At 43.1% G+C, this 11,523-nt stretch overlaps 1 protein-coding gene across 1 annotated transcript in view; it reads right to left on the reverse strand.

Annotated features, from left to right (window-relative positions):
- cacna2d2a (calcium channel, voltage-dependent, alpha 2/delta subunit 2a) overlaps positions 1 to 7,970 on the reverse strand; it is a gene marked incomplete at both ends in the record, with an annotated part of 211,852 nt that extends 203,882 nt beyond the window's left edge. The window contains 2 exons of the mRNA XM_083892588.1: positions 1,370 to 1,451; positions 7,855 to 7,970. Coding sequence (XP_083748714.1) covers positions 1,370 to 1,451; positions 7,855 to 7,970 — 198 coding nt within the window. The remainder of the gene's footprint in view (positions 1 to 1,369; positions 1,452 to 7,854) is intronic.
- Between the last annotated feature and the right edge of the window lie 3,553 nt (positions 7,971 to 11,523).

Below are 11,523 nucleotides of genomic sequence, written 5' to 3' on the forward strand. Positions count from 1 at the left end.
ATTTACTGCAGCTGCGTAGCCGAGCAGAGGAGGTGGTTTGGGATCAACTACACGTACTGTACATCATGTGGAGATGTTTCCGTAATCACTCTTCGTTCCTCGGGGAGGTGGAACGCGTCGACAAGTTACACCCTGGAGCTTTAACGGTGGAAACGCCGACTTTCCAACTTTTCACGATTTCATTAGATACGAGGAAAGGTGTTTATTTATAGCTCTCAAAACCCTTTCAGAAACCAATTTATAGCTTGTCAGACTATGAAAAAAATTTATTTTATTTCGAAAACAAACCTGTGTAACATTATTTTAGAAGTATACGGATGTTTCTGAGTAAAGACATGCACTTTACCCAGCGAGTACACTGAAAAAATATGGCATACACTGAAAAAGGCAAATATTTTTGAATATTTTCTCTGCTTTTTTTGTTTTCTTTAGTCTTCGCCTTCCTCCACCATGAATTCCGAGGACCCGCTTAAGATCCACTAATAGTCGTTAACCTTTACAAAACACACGATCCCTGTCATTTCACTTCCTCCTCCTCCACACCATAAGACACCATAAGAGCCGTCCCACAAACACTAACCGCTGTCGCCGCATGCTTTAAAGCCGCCACAGGCAGCGCACACCGGCTGGATGAATCACATTCACCCATACAGCAATAATGAAGCGTTTATCTCAGGGTGCATTACAAACCCTGGAAGCCCGGTGAACATGCACACACACACAGGCAAGGGGGGGGGGATGATGAAACAGTGTCAATCACACTCGGCTCAACCATCTGCTCTAGCACAAGACAGACACGTGTTACAGCGCAGCCTCAAACGGCCAACATCGTTTTCTGAAAAACGTCCACTTTAATAAGATTAAAACACATAAAACAAGTTTGGAAAAAAGCGCAGATTTTTAAGTGAAATAAAGTCAAACAAACTACTTTTTCCAACCTTTTTTTGAAACAGCAGCATTTTTACCTGTGCTAACATTAGCCCACTACCACACACTTGGACTTGTGAGTCTACACTCTTAGAAATAAAAGTGCTAAGTCGAACCATATTATAAGGTTCTTCGGCTTGTCCTCATAAGAGAACCCACCTGGAACCCTTTTGGAGGGTTCCACCATGAACCCTTTTAAAACCCTTTATTCAAGAAAGGGGTTTTTCGAGGGTTCTCTGGATCAAAATGGTTCTTACTGGAACCATTAGTGTTACCAAGAACCCTTGAAAAACCCTTTTTCAGAAGTAAATGGTTCCTGGCAGAACCTCAGCCCTTGTAGAAGGACCCTTTTGGGACCCTTATTTTTAAGCGTGTACAACAATCTACAACCTCAGATGATTAACATTGCAGGGCGTCACATGGAAGCGTGACGTCCACTTACCGATTTCATCTGCTGAGTTCCGGTGACGTGTTGCAGAACCTTTTCCAGCTCCTTCTCGATGCGTCCGGCCCAGTGAATCATTCTGTCGGGGGGGAAAAAGAAATTAGACAAATTAAATCATCTTTAATCGCATTTACATTCGTTCATGCATCATCTAGTGTTTTATCCTCCCCATGAAAGTCACAGGGGCTGTTGGAACCAATCCCTGCCGACATAAGGCAAAAGATGGGGTACACCCTGTACCCTTTTAATCTCATATTCACACCTATGGTCAATTTAGAGCAGGGGTTCTCAAAGTTTTGATACCTGAGGGCCAATTTAGGAACCCATCGTTGGACTGAGGGCTGCCAAAGGAAAAAAAACAGAAAGAAATCCCATTTGTAATCATTTTAATGACCAGATTGCAGTTCTACAGTTTACACTTATTGGTCTGTATCCAATAATGTCCAATAAACATTTAACAAGCTTAGTAGCTCCTGGATTAAAACTATCAACTGTAATTCATTGCGGGCCGCCAAAATGTTTCTGCGGGCCGCCATTGGCTCGCGGGCCGCACTTTGAGAACCAATGATTTAGAGTGTCCACTTATACTTTGCAAGTTCTTGGACTGTGGGGGAAAACAGGAGTACTTGCAAACTCAACTCAGAAAGGTGAACTTGGATGTTTTTCCTGTAAGGCAACAGGTGGAGCCACTACATCCAAGTGTAGACTCTATCACATGTAATTTAATCTGAGTGTGTAGAGTGCTTTCTTTGTCTCGGACTGTGTTGGAGAACTTCCAAACTCCCCCCCCCACGCCCTTTTCCTGGTCCCCAATCTGGAGCTCGTACAATCATAAAGTCTCTGTAAGTCATCTGCACTTTCTCTTCCACTCACAAGTCGCATATATCTGGACGGTTCTGGCAGGTCTACCGAGGAGCATGCTCGTCTTGGATCAGTTGGGATCAGTGGCTCTGCAGTAAAACTGCTCTGGTCTGACAGAAGTGCACCCAAAGCAGGGGCCGATCATCAATAGACGGGGGGGGCCAAGTTTGGAATTAAGAGATCGTACGGCTGCAGCTCGTCGCCATTAATCTCCCAGCGGCTAAAGATTTTTCACTACGTCGTTATGAAGCAGCAGAGAAACGAGAGGCCAAACCTGGAGACAACAATCCATGGTGAGCCTGACCAACCACAAAGTCTCACTCCATCTCAATCAGACGAACAAATTCACTGATGTCTCTCCGTGTGCCAGGCGGTGATTCTACGCCAAGGTTTTTTTTGGGGCTTTTTTTTTTTCTTCTTCCTTTCAGCAGCTTACAGATAGCTAATCACGAGCATCAACAGCACAACAGAAGCCGTTTGTCTTTTAATATGAAGATGGAGACAAATGTCATCCTTAAATGTCAGATTCGCTCAGAAGACAAGAGCGAAGACAGATTTATTAAATAGCACAAATCTGCCAGGCGGTGACAGCGTGCGACGTACAACACAATGCCGACGCGCGCCTCATCAAGAGAGAGAGAGAGAGAAAACAGGCGAGCGAAACACGCCGGCGACTACAGTGAGCGTGCACTGGCTGAGTTCATGAGGATAAGATTAAGAAGAAGAAGAAGAAGAAGAAGAAGAAGAAGCGAGCGAGCAGGCCTCCAAATGTAGTGTGTGGCGTGCAGAGGAGAGGCCAGCGAATAAGGAAAGGTCACCTCGATATGAAATAAAAACAAGCTTACAGTGAGAGCCAAGGCAAGCAGAACACGGTGATACTAACAGTGAGCGACATTACCTCTGTCCCTGAGCCAAGCCCACTTCTTACGCAACTTCATTAGTCTACATCACACACACACACACAACCCATATCCCATATTTGATCTTACATACATCTTACATACATACTAGGGCTGTCAAAAGATTACAATTTTTCATCAGATTAATCACAGGGTAGCTGTGGATCAATCACGATTAATCACGATTAATTACCATTAGTAAATATGCCAAAAAAAAAATCGAATTTTCTCTTTATATTGTTGTAGGAACGGAGAGATAAATAAAGTATGTGAAAATATAAATGTAAAGAACAACAAAATACTGTAAATAACTTGTAAAAACATATACAAACTTAGTAAAAAAAATAAACATTACATTGTTAAAAAAAAAAAACACACATTATAAGACAATATAAATAAATAGAAAAAGTAAAATGCTGTAAATAACTTTTTTTTAAAACTATACATTGCACTGTAAATAACTCACATTATAAACAAAATATAAAGTATAGAAGTTAAATAGTTTTCTTACTAAACCCACAGCAGGAAATTCCTCATCAGCACTTTGAAGCACTGCTTCTACTAGTTAGCGTTAGCATCCGCTAGCATTCTGACGCTAATGTTAGCTGCTGTCTGTGTCCCCGTTAGTTAGACAGTGACTGTTAATGTTATGATTATATCATTATCTGCGCCAGTAGCGCCACTTACAACTGTGTGTCTTTCTTTCTTTTTTCTTCAACCTCTTTTTTTCTTCCTCTTTTAACTTCCTGATTGATAACTCCTCTTCATTTTCCTTCAGCTTCACACAGGTTAACGTGAGGTGACTCAGGGCCCCAAGCAGTTGCCCGCCGCCTTGCCTGTTCATAAACTGCGCGTCTACTCGTAGCGCGATGAAAGTGAGAAAGTGTAATGTATTTATCGTGTCATGCTATAATCACTTTTTAAATCTAATTAAGTAGCAAAACCTGTCAAAACAAATCACAATTATAAACTGTATTTTGGTCAAATTTTCCAGGAACTGATTGATTTTATGCTAGCTTTAGCCAGACTCCTGATGTTTATGAACTGTTAGCTTAACTGTAAGCTAACCCGGTGGCCTGTATTCACTGGTTGAGCAGGTAAAGGTAATCCTTGTTCACGTCTCACACATCATTAGAATTTCTGTGACGCTGCACAACAAGTAAACTCTGTTATTGTTGTACTGTTTATCTTCTCGAAATGACCACTAGTGGAGCGCAGATGTCAATCGCTAATAGCGTATGCTAACAGTAGGAGTCCAAATTTTCACTGTGATTTTCTTTTTAATATTTAACAAGATATATAGAAATTATGACAATTCATGTTGTTCCTCAAGAAAATGATATGACTTATGACCTCTGTGTCCTCTAGGGGTGGGGGATTTGTGTACAGTTTATTTTTGTAACTTCTGGGTAAAAAAGGCAGCTAGTCTAAGCTAGCAAGTTATTTTTTTGTACAGTAAGCACGTTTTTATTTGTTTTGAATGAATAAATGTTAACTTTTGTCTTAATTTTGCCTTTGTGTGATCACATTATCACATTATCTTATACAAACTGTATTGTTTTGATGCCACAATTTGCCTCAACACACTATGCATTGTATACATTTTTGAATCGAGAATCGATTTTGAATCGAATCGTGAGCCTAAGAATTGGAATTGAATCGTGAGCCACCCAAAGATTAACATCCCTAGTGTCCTCATCATCTTTCTGCTGCAATGAAAATAAAGTGGCCATTTAAGGAAAAATTCCTAAATGACTAGAGGCTAAAATCAATTCTATATCAACATATTACTTATTAGAAAAAAAATATAAGCCCCGTCACTCCTCCGTCCTAGTGTTTTTTTTAATTATTATTATTATTATTATTTTAATCATCTCACCACGTGATACATCAAGTCGAATCAATAATACACTTACTGATAAATCCCATCAACGGTTGACCACACAAACCAGGCATCACAGCCAGAGCAGATCAGTGAAGCTGACCGTGACCGTTTATTAAAGGCGGCGGTGATGCCCTCATGTGAAATGACTTGAGGACTCGGTGACAGACGATCCACAGAGATCAGGAGATGTTTGGTCCACTTAATGAGGCCGATAATAAACCAAAAAAAAAGCCAGCTCTTTGCAGTCTGATGTAAAACTTACATATTTGATGTCAGCCAAACATTGCCGGGGAAAAGTAGAAAATGTGACAAAATGAGTTTGGATGAATGACCTGTATGTATGCGTGTGTGTCAGCCACTGCACGCTATCATTATGTTCAGTCCGGTGAACCGGAGCTGAAATATATTTTAAGGACAAAAGGAGGATTATTTTTCCACACGTATGGAAATAATAGAATTAGAGGGAAGTCACTCTTTGATACAGTCGACCGTGATGATGATTGTGCGTTGCTCTATATCATTTCGGACCACGCAAAGCACACATAACACAACGCACTTATCCCGTTTAGGGTCTAAGGGAACTGTCGGAGCTGAATCCCCTGCAGACATAAGTTGAAAGTCGCACGCCAACAACATACAAAGCCACAGAGCCGTTGACAATTCATCCGCCCAAATCGTGCGTGTGCGTTTGGACTGAGGTCACGGAGCAAACCCATGCACACAAAAAGAACACGCAAAAAACTCCACAAAGAAAAGGCCCTTCAGTGGAATCAGAGATCAAACCAGTGACCTTGTTGCTGCGAGGCAACGACGCTAACCACAAGTCCTGAGTGTTGTCCTCAAAGACGCTCACTGTGTAAAGAACATGAGCAGACTGGACGTAAGCAAATGCAGAGAAAAGACTCTTTCTTAGCACCGAGTCCAAAAGTGGACTAAAGGACATTCTGCCCTTTTTAATAACCTTAATTAGGCCGACATTGTGCATGTGTGTGTGTGTGTGAGAGACAGAGAGAGTGTGTGTTCATGTGTGTGTGTGTGTGTGTGTGTGTGTGTGCCAATGCCCCCACCCCTGCTTCATGCCCTTCATTCAGCTAGCAGTCAAATTTGAGCAAATAGAACAGAAATGTGGGTGACAGCAGACCCATTTTCTGAAACCCAAAGGAGGAGCGGATGTGATCCAGACAACGAAAAAAACCAGACCGAGACTTATTTTTATCACTTCCAATAATAATAATAATAATGAGTCATAATGAGATTAGCACTGCCTTAGCGCAACGTGATCTAAAGTCCAGGAGTTCCAATAATCACAGTAGTTTATATAGAGCTAAGTGTATTTGGAGGTGAAATGCACACATGATACTATTGTCTAGAATTGAACAGCTGAATGCAAGAAATATAGGAATGAGGGCTTATTTCTTAGTGTTGTTTGGTGATTTTTAACACAGCTAAATGTCACGTTTTTAAGTAAATCAGCAGGTAACATGAAGGATATCTGGTTTTCCTTTGAAAGTCACCTTGGCCGTTCAGAGACACAAAGCTCCCATCATCATCCAGTGGATGCATCATTTCCATCGCTGTCACCTCAGGTTAAAGCGTCTCATCGTCATATTCACATCAGATAATCATCACGGAAAAAAATAATACACGACTTCACAGATGTCGCGAAAAAAAGGGGGAAAAAAGTCTACTCAAAGTTTTCTCTCTGGCGTTTTTATTTTTTTTTCTCTTTCACTATAAAATCTCAACTGTGATTGTAAAACGGAACAATGTACACTTTTGAAGAAAAGCATTTTTTTCCCCCACTGATTATTGTCAGACTCTTACTGAATGGCCCGGGGACACACAGGTGGCAAATTGTTGCAGCAGACGTTGTGTTTCACTCGCCTATGTGTGCGTCGTTCAAGGTTAAATTGTTCGCCAACATAAAAAGTGGGGGGGAAATTGTGCTTTAAATTGGATTATTATTGCAAAACAATCACCCCCCCCCCAACAGGTGCACCATGAAAAAGTGCCAACAATTTTTTTCCTCTCTGAATGGTTTTGCAGCCTGTGGTTACTTAAGTAACAAAAGAAAACACTGTGATTTCTACATTTATACAAAACACAAAAATATAGTTTGTTTGTTTGTTGTTAAAAAAAAATGTGCAAGGAATCTATTTCTGGGGTCGTTTTGTTTGTTTGGGTGAGGCGTAAATGAGCATACATGCAAGGACTAGAGCCCAGGTAGCACATTAACTAACTGGTTTAAGTCTCTGAGTTAAAAAAGGCACCAGTTTATCCTGCTGTGGGACAGACATGGACATTTCCACGGTGCGTGCAGTGGAGCAAATGTCTGTGTTTAGCCTCTCCTTTACAGCTCAGCCTGTATCCATCATGCGTAATTCTCCCCCTTCAGTGACAATCAGGACAACACTGACTGTTATTATTCTCATTTTCAAACCCTAATGCATGATGCTGCTCTAGTTTACTAAATGCTGACTTGCTCGTGCCATTCGCCTGTGGCACCTGCATGTGCGCGCTATACCTGGAGCCCTGCTGTAACCTTGTTGATAACGATGACAGGATTTAAAAACAACAACAACAACAACAACAACAACAACAACAGGAGGGGGTGCGCTTTAAAATGTCACTGCACACAACAATAACAATAACATGGGAGAGTCATACAAGGAAAGCATCGCGGAGACGGAAGCAGCAGCAGCAGCTGCTGAAGGTAAACGGCGCTACATGTGCAGGCTTCTCCGGGGCCACCTGTCCTGCTCCTGCGCTCCTCAAACACCCACCCACCCACCTCCCCCTGCTCATCAACAAAAAAAAACCGGGTAAAGGGTACTTACGTGTAGTGCTGTGGGAAGAGGTGGGTCCCATCAGTCGGCGTGGAGACGCATATGATAAGTACAGTTTGGACCGCGAGCAGGCAGAAAAAGCCGTACGACTGCGCGCAGATCGCCATTTTCCATTAAATATTCAAGAAACTGGGGATAAATAAGAGAAGGACCGGAAGGAGAGTCACTCTCTCCTTTTCTTCTGAGCAGCCGAGCTAAGAATAACCGAGGTCCGGGGGAAAGTGTGGTGATGGTGGTGGTGGTGATGGTTTGGCACTTCAGCCCGGCACTGAAATCTCAATCAGAGAGAGAGAGAGACAGAGAAGACACTGGAGATCAGGATCAGGAAGGAGCTGCTGCTGCTGCTGCTGCTGCTGCTGAAGATGATGAGGAGGAGGAGGATGATGGTGTGCCTGGATGTCTATTTGCGCACTCTCTGTCCTTGCTCCCTCGCCACTGACTCCACATTTGCTCCTTTTCCCTCTCTCTCTCGCACACACACACACACACACACACACACACACTTACAAATGTAACGAGCGCAGAGAGAGGGAAGCGCACCCGCGACCACACCAGCCGTGTGTTCCCACCCACACTTTTCACAATAAAAAACCCTCCACACTCCGTTCGTCAGAGGCTCACGGCACCGAAACAACACAAGTGTCTTCACGATGACAGAGATGTGTGTTAAATCACAGCAGCAGTCACGTGTGCGCACATTTTTTTTTTTTTTTTTTTACTTTTATCACAAACTGATAACATAAGGTAAATTGGCAAGAATGGCTATGATGATGATTATAATTATTATTATTTTTTTATATGTTTTCTGAGAGCTGAAATGACATTTCATTCACGGTGCTACCTTTATTTTGAAGGGTTAAATCCTTTGTTTCCCCGTGTTTCTCTGTGACTTGACTCAGCTGTTTGGCACAAGCGATGTTACCTTTTGCACGTGCGCCAGACAGACGGGGGCGCGCATCAGGCCACCACCACCTCCTCCTCCACCACCTCCTCCTCCTCCTCGTGTCCACTCTCCGTGCACTGTTTGCTCCCCAAACTCGGGATTACGAGCAGAAAGCGTGGCTTTATTTTGGTAATTAGAGGCATGACTCTGGAGGGGCGGATTGTATTAAGCGGAGTGTAAACAGTCAGCATTCACCTTGGGGCTGCTCTCCCAACTACATTTGTTCTACTTATTAGTGCGACTTGTCCAGTGGATGAACATATTATGAATAAATGCAAGAATTATAATAACTTCATTTTGGCAGATACTTTGCAATTGTTACACCCCGTCACCGGCTATTTATTTAAGCGAAAGGGACTTAAAGCTGCGGTGCGTAACCTTTGTGATTTCTCTACTTTTGCCCGTGTTATGGTCTTTGTGAGCAGAAACAATGTCATGAAAACAGGCTCTGTTTCAGTAAAACTGATCAGACCTGACCCCTGAGGGTGCGTTTGTTTTTATATACACCCAACAGCGGGGGGGGGGGGGGGGGGGGACCATTTATCCTGTCGGAACTGCTGAACGACAGGATGAATCTCTTCATGGCCGCACAGTTGTGTTTTCAATCATGCTTTAACCTGTTTGCACAGTTGACCGTAAAACAAATCACTTCCTGTGTGCGGCACGGAAATGTCACCGGGTGACACGAGGAAGAAAAAACACGGCTATACTGAGAAGCAGTAGGTGCATTATGTAATAAATCTAAAGCAACTGGCCGTAAAATCCTCCTAATATGTCACAGAGACTCAGGAATAATGTTCATATAACAAACTGAACTCACCAACAACAACAGTACAGACAAAATATTTGCATTCAAAAAAAATATTTTGCAGACTGCAAATCATGTTTATGTTTTGAAATCATGTTTTGGAATGTGGCGCCACCTACCGCCGTCTACCAATCATTGCAGTCAGCAGAGTCTCAGCTGCCGAGCAACCACGGGTTGCCAGTTATGTGGGAAAAGAAAACCTAAAAGACCTGAATTTGAATGTAGTGACCGTTTTTGGCCACATTCTTACATATGGCACCTTTAAAATGTACCATTTGAGAGACTATGGCCCCGCCCCAATACTTCCCCTAACCCTAAATTTTGCCCTTAAAATCAACCCTCAAAATGTAGCGAGCTCTAATTCGGTCTTAAAATGAGCAAACGCTCTCGAAGCACTCGGCAAATAGCCGCTAGCTAGCTTTGCTACATCTGACTAGTTTTGTCAGTGTTTTGGATGTCTGTACCGGCGTTCACTTGAACACGAATATCCCGGACTTGTCAGATTTGAATCACACTCGTGATATAGCGTTTACGAGGACGGAGAAAAACCATATAGCACCGTAAATAGTAGCACGCTCCACTGGTAGAATTGTCAACATGTGACGTAGGTTAGCGCGTTCGTTACCGTTCGCTACGCTAATTTGCATATAGTGGTGTCCCAATTCCATAGGGAAACCACTCCTGTTTGCCCGTCATGTAGCGGGCAAACGCTCTCGAAGCACTCGGCAAATAGCCGCTAGCTAGCTCTGCTACATCTGGCTAGTTTTGTCAGTGTTTTGGATGTGTGTACCGGCGTTCACTTGAACACGAATATCCTGGACTTGTCAGATTTGAATCACACTCGTGATATAGCGTTTATGAGGACGGAGAAAAACCGTAGCACCGTAAATAGTAGCACGCTCCACTGGTAGAATTGTCAACATGTGACGTAGGTTAGCGCGTTCGTTACCGTTCGCTACGCTAATTTGCATATAGTGGTGTCCCAATTCCATAGGGAAACCACTTCCGTTTGCCCGTCATGTAGCGGGCAAACGCGCTCGAAGCACTCGGCAAATAGCCGCTAGCTAGCTCTGCTACATCTGGCTAGTTTTGTCAGTGTTTTGGATGTGTGTACCGGCGTTCACTTGAACACAAAATCCTGAACTTGTCAGATTTGAATCACACTCGTGATATAGCGTTTACGAGGACGGAGAAAAACCGTAGCAACGTAAATAGTAGCACGCTCCACTGGTAGAATCGTCAACATGTGACGTAGGTTAGCGCGTTCGTTACGTTCGCTACGCTAATTTGCATATAGTGGTGTCCCAATTCCATAGGGAAACCACTTCCGTTTGCCCGTCATGTAGCGGGCAAACGCTCTCGAAGCACTCGGCAAATAGTCGCTACCTAGCTCTGCTACATCTGGCTAGTTTTGTCAGTGTTTTGGATGTGTGTACCGGCGTTCACTTGAACACGAATATCCTGGACTTGTCAGATTTCAATCACATTCGTGATATAGCATTTTGCGAGGATGGAGAAAAACCATAGCACCGTAAACAGTAGCATGCTAAACTGGTAGAATTGTCAACATGTGACGTAGGTTAGCACGTTCTTTATGTTCACTACGCTAATTTGCATATAGTGGTGTCCCAATTCCATAGGGAAGCCACTTCCGTTTACCCGTCATGTAGCGGGCAAACGCTCTCGAAGCACTCTGCAAATAGCCGCTAGCTAGCTCTGCTACATCGGGCTAGTTTTGTCAGTGTTTTGGATGTGTGTACCGGCGTTCACTTGAACACGAATATCCTGGACTTGTCAGATTTGAATCACACTCGTGATATAGCGTTTATGAGGACGGAGAAAAACCGTAGCACCGTAAATAGTAGCACGCTCCACTGGTAGAATTGTCAACATGTGACGTAGGTTAGCG

This window comes from Microchirus variegatus (assembly GCF_963457635.1).
Source record: "Microchirus variegatus genome assembly, chromosome: 7".
NCBI classification, from domain to species: domain Eukaryota; kingdom Metazoa; phylum Chordata; class Actinopteri; order Pleuronectiformes; family Soleidae; genus Microchirus; species Microchirus variegatus.